The sequence below is a fragment of the Grampus griseus genome (genome assembly GCF_964374135.1).
Source record: "Grampus griseus genome assembly, chromosome: 2".
NCBI classification, from domain to species: domain Eukaryota; kingdom Metazoa; phylum Chordata; class Mammalia; order Artiodactyla; family Delphinidae; genus Grampus; species Grampus griseus.
Window position 1 is genome coordinate 2,090,640 of NC_139018.1, and position 16,978 is coordinate 2,107,617.

General features: G+C 64.3%; 2 protein-coding genes across 3 annotated transcripts; one reads left to right on the top strand and one right to left on the bottom strand.

The window, feature by feature from the left end:
- Positions 1–734: 734 nt before the first annotated feature.
- On the bottom strand, positions 735–7,743 carry TRMT61A (tRNA methyltransferase 61A). Of its 2 annotated transcripts, none has more exons than XM_082649165.1 (4): positions 7,659–7,743; positions 6,626–6,985; positions 3,899–4,165; positions 735–1,982 (listed from the first exon to the last, which is right to left on the bottom strand). In XM_082649165.1, exons 2-4 carry the CDS (start codon positions 6,954–6,956, stop codon positions 1,723–1,725), a joined length of 858 nt encoding a protein of 285 aa, XP_082505291.1. In that variant the 5' UTR covers positions 6,957–6,985; positions 7,659–7,743; the 3' UTR covers positions 735–1,722. The 2 variants fall into 2 exon arrangements, with proteins under 2 accessions (XP_082505291.1, XP_082505290.1); XM_082649164.1 differs by having other exon boundaries at positions 6,626–7,039; positions 7,659–7,741.
- Positions 7,744–12,886: 5,143 nt separating this feature from the next.
- On the top strand, positions 12,887–16,272 carry CKB (creatine kinase B). Its single transcript, XM_082648271.1, has 8 exons — positions 12,887–12,933; positions 13,234–13,438; positions 13,643–13,797; positions 13,871–14,003; positions 14,348–14,519; positions 15,262–15,385; positions 15,611–15,800; positions 15,892–16,272. Exons 2-8 carry the CDS (start codon positions 13,246–13,248, stop codon positions 16,068–16,070), a joined length of 1,146 nt encoding a protein of 381 aa, XP_082504397.1. The 5' UTR covers positions 12,887–12,933; positions 13,234–13,245; the 3' UTR covers positions 16,071–16,272.
- The last annotated feature ends 706 nt before the right edge of the window (positions 16,273–16,978 follow it).

Genomic DNA, 16,978 nt, shown 5'->3' on the forward strand with positions numbered 1-16,978 from the left:
CTACATCAGACACCTCACAGGCCTTTCCTGAAGGCCAAGGAAAGCCCAGGTCCCTCCTCTGTCCCCAGACTAGGCATTTGGTCAGAGGTCAGGACAGGTCCTTGAAGGGGGGACATGACCCCTGGAGTAGGGCAAGGGCTTCTAGGGATACTAGGGTCTCTGAGGGGACACAGGTCTTACCAGAAGACAGAAGGCGCCCCTGGCCCTGTGATGCTGCCAGCAGGAGACTGGTCCTCTTGTAGGCCCACCTCACTTGGTATCCCTCCAAGGACCCCCAAAGCCTGGGTGGTGGCCTGGGGCCAGGACAGCAGGCCTGGGAGGTCCTTCTTGAGTTCTGGGCCCTTCCGGCAACAAGAGGGGCAACCCAGGTGCCCAGGCCGGGCTGCAGACGGAAGGCCCAGCCAGACATGGACGGAAGGAAACACACACACGCGCGCGCGCACACACACAACACACAGCCAGGGACTCTCTCCCCCCCCCGCCCCCACCCTTCCCAGGAACAAGTGGCCCTTTCTGCAGCTGGGTGGGGGTGGCCACACACTTGTCCCTTTGTCCACCATGTCCCAGGCCATTGTCCTGGAGTCCAGAGCCCCTGTGGTGTCTGCCCTGGGAGAGGAAGGAGCAGGGGCCGGGGGGCCACGTGCAGGGAGGTCCAGCCTGGATGCTGGTGTGGGGAGTGGAGGTCTGGCCTCGTGGGGCACCAGGGTGGACCAGTCAGCACAGCAGGGGCAACAGTGTTTTATTTCTCTGCCAGGGGTGGTCGGGGACCAGCCTCAGGCCAGCCCGGTACCCTGGGGCTCTCGCGCCGACCTGGGGTCACCGAGTCTCCTGACGGCTGGCTGAGGCCAAGGGCAGGCACCCAGGCCCTTCGAGCAGCAGGGTGGGAGGGATGCCAGCTGTGCACCAGAGCTGGAGAGCAGGCCAGGGCAGGGTTGGCGTCGCCCCCTCCATCCTGGGTGCACGCCCCCATCCCCACATCCCTGCGGCTCCTGTGAGCGGCAGGGGCACCGAGTGGCTCTGACCCGACTGGCCAGCCACCGGAAGCACGTTCCCGCCCTGCCCAGCTCTTCCCTACATGACGCTGCGTGTTCGCACGCATCGACACGAGAGGGCTCTGGCTGGGCCAGGGCCGCAGAGGTACTTCCCGGAGGCAGAAGCGAATCAGCGGGGCTGCCCCGGCCCTTCGCCAGCGGGAATCTGGGGACATGCCCACGCGGCCTGTGCACTGCCCAGAGGGGTGGGGTCAGACCTGAGGCCACACAGCGGGGTCGCCTCAGATGCCGGGCAGCTGGACCATGGGGGTCCCTGGCCCTCCTCCTCCGGGTCTTTGCAACCCCCGTTTCCTCCCTCCTCGTTTGGGGCCACCTGGGAAGGGTCAGACCTGCACCCCGCCACCTGCACTCTCGGGCCTCAACATCCAGGAGAGCCTACGGCAGTGGAGACGGTGAGTGGCAACAAAGAGCAGCAGGACGGGGACGCTGACCACGGCGGTGACGTGGGCGGGAGGCCTCCCTCCCCGGGGGCCGGATGCTGTTCCACCGTGGCAGCCCCACTCAGCCGCCCGGGAGGCCCCCGGCCCCGCCCCACCCCGCGTCCGTCGGTTTCTAAACACAGGCCCCGGCTGGCACCCGCCGACCATATAAGGCAGCCTCTGGCCGAGCTTCGCCTCCCCGTCCGGCCCCGCGGTGCTCCCAGCTCCCTGGAGCTCCTGCAGGCGGCTCACTAGCCCGGGGTCTTGGTGGCAAAGGTCAGGTAGCCGGTGTGGCCCACGGTCTCCTTCATGGGCATGCCGCTGCGGAAGGGGCCGGCGTTGGGGCCCGGACTGGCCCCCAGGTCGGGCGCGGGCAGGCTGATGGTGCGCACGTTGTAGACCTGGGGCAACACCTCCAGGGTGCTGAGCTCCGAGAAGCCGCAGGCCGCCAGCGCCTGGCACGTGCGCTGCACCTGCTCGATGCACGGGGAGAAGGAGCAGAAGCGCCCGCCTGCGCAGGAGGAGGACACGGGGTCAGAGGGCAGGGGCCGCCCCCAGAGCCCCGCCCGCCTGGCAGCCTCCTCTGGCCCGGGCGTCTGCGGCCTGGGACTGCAGGGCAGAGGCAATGCACCCCCAGTCCCTTCGGGAGTAGGCGCTGCGAGACCCCACTGTGAGAGCTGAGGAGGGTGGACGCCTCGACCCCTGCCCTGGGGTCCGAGGCCATGAAGCCCCCACCAAGCCCTCTGGCCACGAAGAGCTGCGGCCCCAGCGTAGGGGAGCCGGGCCGGGGCCGGGGGCAAAAGCTCTTCTGCAGCCACAGGGCAGGGCCCTGCCCAAACAAAGCCCTCTCACGCGCCGCCACGGGCCCAGCCCACCACCCTGATCTCCCTGGGCTTCCAGAGGGCACCGCCACCCCTGATTCCCACCAGGCAGCTGAGGGTCGGGGCCAGCGCGGAGCCTTGGCACGGCAGCCGCCAGAGTGCTGGGCCTGAACAGCTTCAACCACACAGAGCAGCCTCGGGGGCGGGGGCTGCGGCTGTCACAGGAAATTACAGGCTGTCGCCCACTCCTGGGAACACGAGGTGCCCACTCTGAGCGGAGCCCCACGGACCAAGGGTGAGGGAGAGGGGGCGGGAGCCGCAGCCCCTTCCTGCCGCCTCCCACCAGGGCTCGCCCACACATCCAGCAGGCTGGCTAGGGGAAGGGACGTGGCCCAGGCCAGCCCCTAGAGATCCCTGAGGCCTGGTCACCTCAGCCACACGTGGGACACAGACCCCCAGGTGGTCAGCTGGGAGGCCTGGGCTTGGAGGCAGAGCGTGAGGTTGACGTGAACCCAGAAGGCACAGGGTCACCCCCAAGAGGGGACGCAACCCCTGTGCACACAGCCGAGGAACTGGGGCCTGAGCCTGCTCGTCAGCCAGAGGCCCAGAGAGCCCGCGGCCGCACCTCGTCGGGCCAAGCTGGAGAAACGCCAGACCCACGAGGAAGTCGGGAGCCTCTGGGCCAGAACAAGCAGATCCAGAGAACGGGGCTTAGCGGGGCGGAGGGGATGGGACAACACACAGCATGGCTCCCTCGGCAGGAGGGAGCCCAGGGCAGGGACTGCCTGGGCTCAGCCACGGCTGCGCGACTGGCTGCGGCCTTGGGGTCCGAGGCCTGGGCCCGCTGGTGTCCCTGGAGCAGCGAGGACCTGCAGGTGTCCAGGGGGCAAAGCCGGAGCGGGCAGAGGTGTGGGGAAGCCAGCGCTGCCCCTCTCCCCAGCCCCAGGCCACCTCAGCAGAGACCAGGACACAGGAGTCCAGGGCTGAGCTTGAGCCAGCAGGCAGGGGCCCCGCTGGGACCCTATGGCCGCCTTTGGCGTCTGTCTTTCCGAGGGGCAGGCCTTCCCTGGGGCGCCCTGGCCTGCCTCTCCCGCCCCCTCGTGCTGCACTGCTCAGCGGGCAGGAGGACGGCCCGGCTGCCTGAGCCAACAACTTCTCCAGAAAAGGGAAAAACCCAGGGCCTCGCCAGCACTTTCCTGGCTCGGAGCCGACCTTCCAGCCTCTGCACCCAGCATCTTCCCTAAAAGGGGCGCATTAGCCTGGCTGTAGCGGCGGGTGGGGAAGGGAGACTCTGCAGGCACTGGCTGGGGTGAGGGGCTGCCCTCTGACCTCTGGCAAGCCCAGGGGTGCAGGGCCCGCCTCTCACTCAGGCAGGGATGCCACATTCCCCAGGGACTCGAGACACCTCCCACCTTGGGGTGGGAGTGGGGCCAGGCCAAGGGGCAGGAGCCCAGGTGGAGGCCCACCCTCCCCAGTCGTGACCCCTCTCACCCTCACCCTCTCCCTGGGCGACCTCCCCATGACTCCCCCGCTGCCCTGACCCACCCCCGCTCAGGCCGAAAGTGGCCCCGGCCTGGCCACACCCCTCCCAGACCCCCCCGCTCACCTTCAACCTTCAGGGCGTCCCAGGCATGGCCCACGGCCTCCCAAGGCGAGGGGATGTCCAGGAAGACAGCGTCCGCCTCGCGGCTCACGCCGAAGCCGCTGCGGCACACGTCCTGGGTGCGCACGGTCACCCATCGGCCCACGCCATGCTCCTGGAACTCCTCCCGAGCCTTCTCCGCCCGCTGCTGGTGGAACTCCACCGTGTGCAGGTGGCCCGTGGGTGCGATGGTGCGGATGATGGCGTGCGACACGGAGCCGCTGCCGGTGCCTAGCGGGACGGGACGGGTGTCAGACGGGAAACGAGCCCACCCGCACTATGAGGGACCCATCAAGGGCCCACGAGGTCAGCCGACCCCGGGTTACCAGCAGGCACCAGTCTGGAGCTCCCTGAGGGGTCCTGGGACACGGAGGCTGCATGTGTGGCAGGGGGAGAGGAGGGAGCTGACTGATCATCGATGTCCGCCGTGGGTCCAGAGGGGAGGGTGGCAGCCCTGACCACCCCCGGCTCTGGAGAGACTCTGCTGCACAGACCTGGAGCCCCGAAGACGGGTCCCGAGAGGGGCCGGGACTGGCCCGTGGCCCTGCAGGCTCTGTGCAGAGCAGATGGAGGGGACTGGAATCGTCCCACGTGGTGGCTGGGCCCAAGCTCCCCGAGGGACTCAGGTCAGTCCATCTTCCTGCTCCCCCCCCGATCCGCTCCCACCACACGGGGTGCAGCTCTGCCCTCACCTTGCGCGACCAGAGACACGGTGACCAATGTGCCCCCCACGTCATCGTCTCTGTTTTCCCCCAGCCTCACGGGCCACTCCTCAGCTTCCTTCACGGCTGCCCCTCTGCCAGCCTTCCTGTCCTGCAGTGTCCAGCCGGGCCTGCGTCCTCCGGTCACCCCCCGTGACCTTCCCCCACCTCGCTGCTCCAGGCGCCAGGCCTCACGAAGACGCCCGGGCGCCCACTGCACACCGATCACCTCCCCCGCGACCGCAAACAGCGCCCAGCATTTACAGGTGCAGAGCTGGACCCGATCCAGCCCAAATCCACTCCCTGCCAAGCCTCCCGAACCAGCTGGTGACATGACTGCCCAGCCAGACGCCTCGGAGGAGCCCTCCCCTTCCCCACAGGTAACTCCTGCACCTCCTCCCCCATCTCTCTGGGAGCCCTTCTCCCCAGCTGCCTGCCGTGCCCGCCCGGGCCCCGCTCCCGGCTCCCCGTAACAGCCCCGACCCCCACCTTCAGTCACCTCAACACAGCCGCGGATTCTCTCTCCCCGCGGTCAGACCAGGCCTCTGCCCTTTCCACGCACGGCGGAGTCGGACTCCTCGTGACTCCCGAGCAGCACCCCCTTCCTCCCTGACCTCATCCCTGCTCCTGCCACGCTGGTCTCCTTGACGGCCCCTCGCGCAGGGTCTCTGCAAGACTCTCCCTGGGGTGACCCTCCCCTTTGGCTCTTGGTACCACCTTCCCATCACATTCAACCACATACAACTCACTGCTCCCTCCTCAGAGAGGTCCTCCCTGACACCCCTAGCTGGAGGGACCCCTCTCTGAGTCACCCTCAAACACGCAGCCCTGTTCCCCAAGCCCCCCAGCAATCAACAACACCGTAACGGTCACAGTGGGCTTCCTGTCTGTCCCCTTTGAGAAGCAGAAACTTGGTCTGTCTGGTCACGGCTGTAGCCACGGTTCCTAGAAGGGAAGCTGGCGCATCAGAGGAGCCCAGAAGCACGCTCGCCGACAGCACTTTTCAGCCGAGTGGAGCGAGGCCCTGGCTGCGGATGCACAGGGGGAAGCAGGGGATGAGCTGGCCCTGAATCCCGTCCACCCCCCAGCTGCCCTGGTGCCTAGCAGTCAGCCTCTGCCCAGGCCCCACCCACTCTCTGACCCGCTCACTGCCCAGGCTCTGCATCTGACTCTCCCCATTTCAAAGTGCTTGGCTGGGCAAAAAGAACCATCCAATTGTCCACATGGAGAAACTGAGGCCCTCCATGTGGACAAAGAGAGGGATGCAGATGGCGTGAAGCCTCCAAATGTTGGCAGCAGCGCTACGGGGAACTCTTCGTGACTTTGGAACCCAGATGCCCGGCCCACGAAAAACATGCTGGAAATCTAGGCACACCTGGGCCTGGGCTGCTCTTGGCTAGGGTGCATGCTTCAATCCCCAGCACCTGCGTGTGTGTGTGTACGCGGGCGCACACATGTGCAGAGGCTGGGAACAGCTGCCTTCAGGCACTTCCATCTGCACTCTAGGCTCTGGGCTCAGGGACAATGGTGCTGGCCTGGGATGAGCACGGGGCTGGCTCCTCACCCACAGTGAGCACCCTGAAGCAGCCCTGGCCTCCCTCCAGGAAGGGGCACTCTCAGCCCTGGGCCTGGGGCTCCCATTCGCAGCAGTCAGGGACGGCCAGGCCAGGCACCCTCTGCCCTCGGTCAGCGCCGAGCAGCGTTCACACCCCCCACCCCACCTAGACAAGTAGGATCCCCCTGGGCACCAGCTCCTCCAGCGGGCTAGCCTTGGTCCAGTCCCATCAACTCTCACACAGAGTACAGCACCAGTCTCCTAACCGGCTTCCTTGCTTCTGCCCTCACTCCCTGCGGTCAGCACCCCCAGAAAGACCCTGTTAAAACAGAAGTTGAGTAATGATGCCTGTGTGCAGGAAGGGCAGGCTGGAGGCTGGCTGGACAGCGGGTCTGACCTCCACCTTCACGAACTGAGGCAACCTGAAGAACTCACCCGATTCACAGACCACAGAGCCTGGCCGAAGCTCCAGCATCATGGTGAGCAGGGCAATGTCGGTGGAGTAGAGGATCTGGGTGCGGTGTGGCAGGTTCAGTGTCCAGAGCTCAGGTGTGGGGTGCAGCACGTACACCCAGCCACCTCGGCCGCAGGTCACCTTGGAGCCGAAGGGGCGGCCAATGAGGTCTACTGAATGCCGAAGGACGCCGTGCCGGGTCTGGGTCTGGGCCCCACGCTGCACACGCACTGCCACCATCGCACCATGGCCCAGTGACAGGATGGCTGTGTCACCCTCTTTGATCAGCTCCTCATACGCCACGAAGCTCATGGTGTTGCTGTCTGGCAGGTGCCAGGGACCTGGGAGGTGTGTCGGCATGAACATGTAAGGGGGCCAGGAGGCAGGATATGCACCTGGGGTCCAGAGAGAAGGCTGTGAGGCCCAGATCCTGAGCAATGGGGGTGGAGTAGCTGGCTCAGTCCCTGGCACTGTCCATTAGGACAGCCCAATAGGGCTGCACCCTGGCCTGACATTTGAAGCCCTTCTTGGTGTGGTCTTAAGAAAAAAGCCATCAGCCCAAATCACAGATGGAGAAACTGAGGCCCTACACTGACAGAGGAGGGGCCCAAGGATTCCCACAAAGTAAGGGCCTGACCCTCTCTCTTATCACCCTTCTCCAGGAGCTTGGTTCCCATTCTCCAGCTGTAGGATGAGAGAGCGACTACCTAGGGAAGAGCTGCAAATGGCCCGTGAGGTCACCTCCACGCCAGGCAGAACGCCCCCTCTCCCCAGTTTCCCCTATGGCGGGCTCCTGGGCAGACAAGTGGCAGGGGGATGCAGATGTAAGGGCTCGCAAGCAGAGGTTGGGGACGTGCAGGGGGCAGTAAACAGAAACACTGGCCTGGCCTGTGTAGAGGCAGGGGGCGGCTCAGGCCAGGCTGGCACAGGGCTGGGGGCGGCCATGAGAGGCTGCAGGGAAGTGCAGGGCGACCCCCACCCGCGCACTGCCACCCTGGCCCTGCGGAGTCTCACCGGCGACGCTCGTCGGGCTCCGACTCCCGGAGGGTCTGCACGTGGCCCCGCGCCACTGCCACAGCACTTCCGGCTCCGGCCTGGTGCGCGGCGCCCGCTGATGACGTCATGGAGTACCGCCCCTCGCGCGCGGGCCCCCGGGAACCACGGGCCGTCCCTCTCGGCCACCGGAGCGCGCCTCGTGCTCGGACTCTCTGCTTTATATCTACTTGTGCAAAAAACAAACTGAAAGCCCCACTGTCCCGCCGCCGAGCTGCTGCAGTCCTTCCAGACTCTTCCTACGGGCGCTGTTGATAAAGGCTGGGAACAGGGCAGGGCCCCGTTCCGCAGCCTTTTGACAGCCCCGGAGTCCCCGGAAGGGCCGCCCAGGCGAGCTGCGCAGTCCCCTACGAGGACACTTTGCCATGGACATTTTGTCACTGCAAACCGCTCTGGGAACACCTGTGACGGGCCCCAGGATAAATTCCAGAAAATGGAATCGCCGATGAGAGGGTCGACCCACAAGGCTTTGGCTAGGGTCAACCAGAGGAGCAGGAGATGGTGGCCTGGAAGAGTCTGCAGAAGTGGCCTTAGCCCGGCCTTGCCTCTTCTTGGCCTGCCTCCTCTTCAGGGGCACAGTCTCCGGAGTGCAGGAGCTGCTTCAAGGAGGGAGGGGGTCCTGTGTCCCCTCCTGGAACCCAAGGTGCAATGAGCACTGGGTGAACTGTGCTCCCTTTGGGGTCGGTCAGTGAGGACAGGGCCAGTGGCCTGAGCAGGGGACAGGGGGAGGGGCAGCTGGAGGACGGGGGCAGAAAAGGGAAGCAGCAGCTCTGCTCTGTCTCAGCAGAGCTGATTCAGAACCGGTTCCTCTGGAGAGTGTGTGCGGGGGAGGGGGACAGGGGACATGGACTATTTTCCTCCAGCACACAGGTCCCTGTGGGCCAGGGCTTATCCTGTTAGCCTGGGGGACTGGAGAGGGATAGAGACCCCAGCCCACCCAGCCACCCTGAGGCCTGAGCCCTAACCCAGGGTCAGCTAGCAATGACTCTAGGCCACACTTACCAGGCCCAGGCTGCTCCATCCTGGGCAAATGGGAGTAGCCAGGCCCTTCAGAGCCAGTCCCTTCCCAGAGCCCTGCCAACCTGTGAGGCACTCTGAACTCTCCCTCCTCTGGGGCCAGGACTGGCGAGGGTGTCTGTGGACCACAGTGCCCATGATGGAGACCCAGGTGCCTAGCTTCAGCCCCTCCATGCCCCTGCCCTGACTGGGCCTGGGTCTTGGAGCCCCAGAGGATGAAGGTGAGGGGCCTTTGGTGGCCTCCCATTCTCTGTGGGTTCTTGTCCCTGTGGGGCCAGTGCTCTGGCCACCAGCTGCCTGTGTGGCTGTATCACTGTCCCCTTGCCTCTTGCTCTGGACACCGAGACAACCCAGCTCCATCCACGGCTCACCAACCTTTGTTCCAGGTGACTTTGCACCAGCCTGAATCACCCCCTAATTGCTCTCCTGGGAGATCTCAACTTTCCACTTATCATGGGGGCTCCTTTTCCCCAGGCTTGCAGCTGCTCAGCGGCTGAGTGCCTACTAAGAGCCTAAATTAGGACTCCCAACTTCCCACTCGCCTCTCTGTGACTGGCTGGCCAGCTCCTCCATTGCCCCCTCCTCCAAGCAGCCTTCCCAGGGCTGTCCATCTGAGCCTGCCCCACCAGCCTAAGTCCTCAAGCACCAACTGATTAGCCAGGTCAGGTGGGTACTTTGCCCAGGGCAGAGTTTATATATTATATATTGGGCCCCCCCCTAAAAAGAACTGATACTGTATGAGCCCAGCTAAGTGTCATCACATTGAGTCTTCCCCACAATCCTGTGAGAGAGGGACCACCACCTTACAGATGGGGAAACTGAGCCTCAGGGAGGTCAAGTAACTTGCGTAAGATCACACAGCCAACGTGGCCAAAGTGGGATTGGGATTTAAAGCCAGTAAACTTGGCTTCAGAGAACTAGTGGCAGATTTGAAGAAAGCTGGAAACTGGCAGGAAGTAGGCCCTGGAGGAAAGGGAGACCCTGAGGATGCCCACAGGGGGAGGCTGCTCTGCTCTCATCTCAGGCAGGGATCAGGTGACCCAAGGTCTCCTCTTCCCTGACCAGCTCAGTCTCCTGCGCCAGCATGCTCTGTGACCACAAGGCAGCCCCCGCTCCTTTTCTGATCCTAACTAACTTCCCCTTTGGGTTTTGCGGAGCTCAGGGACAGGGCACCAGGAGGAAGCAATGCCCACCCTGGCTGCACCCTGAGCACAGACTCTGAGGATGGCCTCGCGTCCCCTGCTTGGATCCTGGCCCTGCCCTCCTACCTGGCTCACCTCCACCTGCCCAGCTCTGTGCCTGCCCTGCTGAGCAGGGTCATGTTCTGGGGATGAAAGGCCAGGGACTCCTTTGAGGCTCCCCACCCCCTCCAGGGCCAGGTGGTTAATGTATAACCAGGTGCGATTTCCAAGAAACCTGGACCATAAATGGGTCTGGTGATGTCACCCAGCTTCTTGCCCGGACGCGGCCAGACCGGCTCCTGTGGGCCCTAAGGAGAGTGGAGGGTCCACAGACGAGGCCAAGTGTAGCTGGGGGCAGTGTTCTTCCTGCTGAGGTGGAGGCCCCCTTCCTGCTCCCCTGCTTGAGACCACCCAGGCTCCCAAGCGGCTCCTGCCTGGTGGGGGGCCTTACCCTGACTTTTGGGTCTAAAGGCCTCAAAGGCCTCTCCCCACTTCCCCCATCACAGCTGCTGACCATGTGCACCATCAGACTGAGTCCAGCCCAGGCTTGGCCAGCCGGGGGTCCTCAGGGTGGGCCCCAGTTCAGGTTAGCACAGGGCCCATCACTCCAGGACCGCTGAGGGACTGCCAGACCTCCAACCCGGTCCCCCATCACGCACCTTCTGATCTTCCCTTTGCTCATCTGCAAAGATGAGGACAAAACACTCATCTCCAAAGGCTGAGGATTGCTGGAGCCCCAGGCAGGAGCATCCCTAGGGCCTGACCCTGAGCAAGACCCCAAGCCTCTGGACTTCACCTCTCCAGTGTGGACCTTGCTTGTGGAGAGAAAGGGGAGCAGGGGTCCTTTCCTGCCCCCATTCTCCCAAGTTGGTCAGGCCCTTGGTGGCCTGAGGGTAGGGTAGGGGGGCCTTCTGGGAAGCTGCAGAGGCTACAAAGAGGAAGCCCTGAGTACCACCCCTCCACCCGCTGGGGTCTGAAAGCCAAATAGGCCTCCAGGAGCAGCAGCTCTGTTTCTAGAAACAGAAACGTGAGCCCATCAGGCCTTTGGGGTGGAGACTTGGGAAAGGCAGCTGCAGATATTTCTAAAATTAGGGGAAGGGGCTGCAGGGGGCACAGAACGCAGGAATTTCAGGCTTAAGGGACACCTGCTGTCTGGCCAGTCCAGACCCATTTGCCTTTTTGCCTTGGCTTGTTTCATGGGTCTAAAAAATGCTGACTGCGAGCAGGTCAAAACACGCCAAGGTGAGCAAGAGAAGAGGCAGGAGTCTCTCTGCAGTAACGTCGGGGGACAGAGCACAGAGGCAGAGGCAAAGGGACCTGCTCGCCCTTTGCTCCAGTGCCCATTCCTCAGAGGCACCAGATACGCTGGAATGCCCGCTCTGCCCCAGGCTCTGCAGGACCCATCTCCTCCCATCTCTGGATGATATTTTGTTCACTTAGCTGCTTGCTCACAGCCAGTCTTCCCGCAGCAGCAGCAGTGTTCACCTTGCTGCCCACAGAGCACACTGTGCAGTCCTGGAGGGATTTTGTTAAATATACACATAGATAAGGCTCTTCCCCCTTCCTTGCTTCATTCACAAAGCAAAGTATGATGGACATCAACCACACAAGCTCCAATTCACGCTTTTTAATAGCTGTATAATATTCCACACTGGGGAGATGCCTTCCCTACCCCCGGCCAGTCCCCAAGTGATGGGCATCGAGTTATATCCGGGTTTGTTTGTGTTTGTTTCTCCTACTACACATCTCTTGGTCTATCTGCAAAGAGAAATGAGACTGGACTCCTAGAAGAGAGTCCATTCTCTCTTATAGAGAGAATGAGACTCTATAGGCTTGACTCCTAGAAGTGTGATTGCTGGGTCATGGAGGATGAACATTTTAAATTTTAATAGATACTGCCAAATTACTTTCCTAAAAAGATGTAGCAATTCACAGTTGCAGGCAGCGTGTGCATGCCTGTCTCCCCACATTCCAACCCACAGCCAACACTGGCTGGTATCAATCTTCTTTTTTTGCCAGTCTGGTTGTGCTGGGGCTAGTGGAAGGCATAGTCGTTATTTTAACTTACGTGATTCTGATTTTTAGTGTCTTTTTTTTTCTTTTTTTTTAAATCTCACATGTGCTTACTGTTTGTTAGCATTTCCTCCAGTCTTTGCCAAAAGTCTCTGAGGACTGCCTTTGGGGGTGGGGTGGGGAGGTGAACCTGTCCCCTGCAGAGAGGGCACAGGCCTGGGGTCTGGGGACTCTGAGACTGTGCACTCCCCAGCAGAGCCAGGGTATTACCGCATCAACCAGGAGGGGCTGGGCCCGGGGGTCTCTGGCTCAGACGCCCAAAAGCCCGGAGACTTGCCCAAGGTCAAGGCACCAAGGGTGCCGCCGGGCTGGGCCGCAGCCAGGCTGCGCCTCCGGAGCGCCTTCGCTCTGCACCAAGACCGCCCGGGAGATGCCTGCGGGCACCTTGGAGAAGGTCGGCGGCTCGGGGCCAGCTCGGACGGGGCAGGAGAAGGAGGGGCGGCGGGGGTTTGGCAGTACCTGCTGTGGAAGCCCTGGACGCCCTCGCCTGGCCCCTCGCCGCGACCACCGCGGGGACTGGCAAGACGAGGGAGGGCAGGAGCCATGGTGCAGACAAGCCCGAGCGTCCTCAAGTGCCTGGTGGCCCTCCTGCCTCGGTTTCCCGCTAGGAGGCAGGCGGGGGGGTGGGGGTGGGGATCCAGAATGTCCAAGGGCCTGAGGTTCCGGCTTCGGGATCCTGGGCGGGCGTGGGGTAGGGTAGGCGGGCTGCGCGGGGTTCCGGCGAGGGGATAGTCGGGGTGGGCTGCCTGGGGCGGGGGGCTCTGGGGGGCTGCGGGCGGCGGACAAAGCGACGTCACAATCCCGTAGCGCGGCCCAATGGAATGAATGGGCTATAAATAGCGGCCAATGGGAGGCCCGCGTCGCGCCCCTTAAGAGCCGCGGGAGCGCGGAGCGGCCGCTGTTCGCCTGCGCCGCGCCCTGAGCTGCCGACCGACCGAGAACCCCCGCCCCCGCCCGGCTGCTCAGTGAGTGGGCCCGAGGGCGGGGGTGTGGGGGTGGGTCGTGGGGCACCGGGGCAGGGGCGCTGCGCATGGAGGGGGCTCGGGGGCCGCGGCGTCGCGCGCTCCCGGCACGCAGGGGCCCGCCGCCTGGAGCGGGCGCCAGGCCGGGGGTCCTGGGCGATGTGGTAGCCCCCTGCGCGCAGTGCCGACCCCGCTGACCTTGGCCGCGCCCCGGGCGACCGGTGCCCGGGTCCCTGGGTGGTTAGCAGGTCCCCAGGAGGCCCGGAGCCTCGGGTGCCCGCTGACCCCCGCGTCTCCCCGCAGCCCGCCGCCGCCATGCCCTTCTCCAACAGCCACAACACGCTGAAGCTGCGCTTCCCGGCCGAGGACGAGTACCCCGACCTCAGTGGCCACAACAATCACATGGCCAAGGTACTGACCCCCGAGCTGTACGCCGAGCTGCGCGCTAAGAGCACGCCGAGCGGCTTCACGCTGGACGACGTCATCCAGACTGGCGTGGACAACCCAGGTACGCGCACACCAGTCCCGGGGTCAGGGTGCCAGCGCCGTATCCGCGGGACAACCCGCGGCTAGGGCCCAGAGCCCCCCCCATGCCAGTCCCCCTCGGGCCAAAGTCCGGGCGCCCTCTTCCCGCGCACAGCCGCGGGGTCCTCGGCGGCTCGCTGAGGCCTGGCAGTGACGTCACTGTCCCTACTCCGCGGCCCCCCTACAGGCCACCCCTATATTATGACCGTGGGCTGCGTGGCTGGCGACGAGGAGTCGTACGACGTGTTCAAGGAGCTCTTTGACCCCATCATTGAGGATCGGCACGGCGGCTATAAGCCCACAGACGAGCACAAGACCGACCTCAACCCCGACAACCTGCAGGTGCCGGGCGGCCCGGGGCGGCGGGTCGGCCTGGGGAGGGGTCTCCCGGAGCTCACCTCTGCTTGGCCCCCAGGGCGGCGACGACCTGGACCCCAACTACGTGCTGAGCTCGCGGGTGCGCACGGGCCGCAGCATCCGCGGCTTCTGCCTCCCCCCGCACTGCAGCCGCGGGGAGCGCCGCGCCATCGAGAAGCTTGCCATCGAAGGTAAGGGTCGGGCCGGCCGGGCCCCGGTCCCGGTCCCGGTCCCGGCCCCTGCCGGCTTGTTTACTAGTCACCCGAGCCGCCGCCGACGCCGCGCTCTTATCTGCGCTCTGGCTCCGGTTTCCCGGAGGGACCGAGGCCCAGCCCCGCGCTTACAGCGTCCTGGGGCCCGGCGAGGGTCGGCTTGGGCCGGGTCACCGGCTCGGCCCGCCGCCCAGACCGGGAGGACTGGACTCCAGCCAAGCCGAGCGGGCATGGGGAGGTGGGGCGGATCCGTGTCGCTAGGGGTGGTGGCGGTGTGGGACAGGAGCCCACCCGTTTGTCCTCCTGAGCGCGCCCCTCCGCAGCCCTGTCGAGCCTGGACGGTGACCTGGCGGGGAGGTACTATGCGCTCAAAAGCATGACCGAAGCGGAACAGCAGCAGCTCATCGACGACCACTTCCTTTTCGATAAGCCTGTGTCGCCACTGCTGCTGGCCTCAGGCATGGCCCGCGACTGGCCGGATGCCCGCGGCATCTGGTGCGTACTCCCCAACCCCCCTCCCGCGGGTCCCCACTCCCCCACTTCGTCCTCTCCCTGGCGAGGCCGAGGAGGAAGAGGGAGGGGCCGCGCTCCTGGGATGGGTTTGGTGCCACCCAGGCCTCCTTGCAGGTGACCTCACCTCGAAAGTAAGTGAAGGACCCCGGCTAGTAGAGGCCTCAGCCTCTCAGGATCTTAGAGGTGGGGGGAGCAGTCGTGTTGGCTTTCCTCCTCCACCCCCCTCTGGGCAGCTGGAGCTTCTTGTTTTCTCTCCTTTCCCACCCGCTTCCCCGCGGGGAGTCAGTCAGGTGCTGGGTGACGCAGACGCTTCCTCCAGTGGGCGGTGGGGGAGGAGGGCTCACAAGCTCCTGTTCACACTGTGCGTGTATCCTGGGGCTTCCGCGCCCCCCTACAGCGCATCCCCCTGTAGGGGGCCTGTGCTGGCTGCCTCTGCCCCTTGTCCCCTTGGTGGGGACCACACAGTACCTGATGGGCAAGCTGGGGAAGCAGCTCAGGCCTCTCTTTCTGTCCCCTCTCTGAGCTGTCCTGGCCTCCCTCCGTGCCCCCAGGCTGTTGACGGGGCTGGAGTCCGGGCAGCGGCCCCCACTCCTGGGTACAGCTGGGATGAGCACCCCAGGGACCTGGGAAGTGCCTCTGCTCTGGGGACCCCCTAGAGTTTTTTTTCTGGATGTGCCCTGAGACCACAGTCCAGGGAGGAGGCTTGACTGTGCCCCTCCCCCAGGCACAATGACAATAAGACCTTCCTGGTGTGGATCAATGAGGAGGACCACCTGCGGGTCATCTCCATGCAGAAGGGAGGCAAGATGAAGGAGGTGTTCACCCGCTTCTGCAATGGCCTCACCCAGGTCAGGCCTGGCCCCTGCCACCTGGGCTGGCACAGTGGGGGCTGGGTGCCAGGGAGGGGGCGGGGCCAGGCCCCCCGGTTCAGGCAGAGATGTAGGTGCCCCATTAACCTCCTGGGGAGTCCAGGTCTCAGTTGCCTCAGGGTCCTGCCGGGGGGCTCCCGGGTCTCAGCTGGTCCCCTGGGGCATGTCTCAGCCAGGCCTCCCCTCTCACACCTCCACCTCCAGATTGAAACGCTCTTCAAGTCTAAGAACTACGAATTCATGTGGAACCCTCACCTGGGCTACATCCTCACCTGCCCGTCTAACCTGGGCACAGGGCTGCGGGCAGGGGTGCACATCAAGTTGCCCCACCTGGGCAAGCACGAGAAGTTCCCGGAGGTGCTCAAGCGGCTGCGGCTTCAGAAGCGAGGCACAGGTGAGTGGGGTGGGGCGCCTGCAGACACCCCTCTCTGCCGGAGCAGCCCACCCTCCCCCACCCAGGCCTGCTGACCTAGCTGTCTCCCCAGGCGGTGTGGACACGGCTGCCGTGGGCGGGATCTTCGACGTCTCCAACGCAGACCGCTTGGGCTTCTCGGAGGTGGAGCTGGTGCAGATGGTGGTGGACGGCGTGAAGCTGCTCATTGAGATGGAGCAGCGGCTGGAGCAGGGCAAGGCCATCGATGACCTTGTGCCTGCCCAGAAGTGAAGCCCTGGCCTGCATCTGCCGCCACCTCCAGCCCTGCTGCTTCCTAACTTATTGTCCGGGCAGTGCCCACCATGCACCCCTGAGGCTCGCCATTTAGCGGCTGAGCCCTTAGCCTTGCTGTAGAGACTTCTGTCGCCCTTGGTAGAGTTAACTTCTGTGATGGCTGAGATGTTGCTGATGCTGAAATAAACTAGGGTTTTGGCCTGCCCCAAGTCTGAGTTGTGCCTCCCCTTTCCAGGGGCAGCCCAGGGCTCAGCAGCCAGGCTCTGAGGCCTGAGTCTTGGGTCTGCCCTTTGTGCTTCACTGTAAGCTGGGACAGTAAGTAATCAGGAGGCAGGCACCCTGCTGTACCCACCTAGTCCTGTTCCCTGAGCCTCTCCGCCATCCTGTCTACTTGGCTTCCCTGCAGGCCTGGGGTGGGCTGGTGGGGGAGGGACAAGAAGGGGGAGGAGCTCCAGGGTGGCAGAGCCCCAGCCTGAGCATCCAAACAATTTTGGGCCCTGGGGCGTGGAGCCTGGCACTTTGCTGAGCCCCATCCTGTAGCCTGGGGGAGCTGTGGACGCTGGGGGGAGGGCAGGAGCCCAGAAACTTGATACCTTTTCCCCCCAAACCCTCTTCCTCTTCTTCTTGCAGGCAGCTGCTCCCTCGCCCACCCCAACACCTACTCCAGCTCCTAAATAATGTCTCTCCTCCCCTTCCTTCCCTCCCAGCCTCCCATTAGGCTGAACTGTCCCCTCGCCCACTCCTAGCCTAGCCCTCCAGCCCCTTCCAGGAAGCCCCAGGGCCCCGTCAGTCCCCCTCCTCCCTGCAGCCTCCTCTCCAGAACCCTCAGGTGCCCCAGTCCCTGGGCCCCCCATGGCAGGCCCCCACCAGAGGGTCCCCAAGCAGGAGGGAGGTTGGGGCTGTTT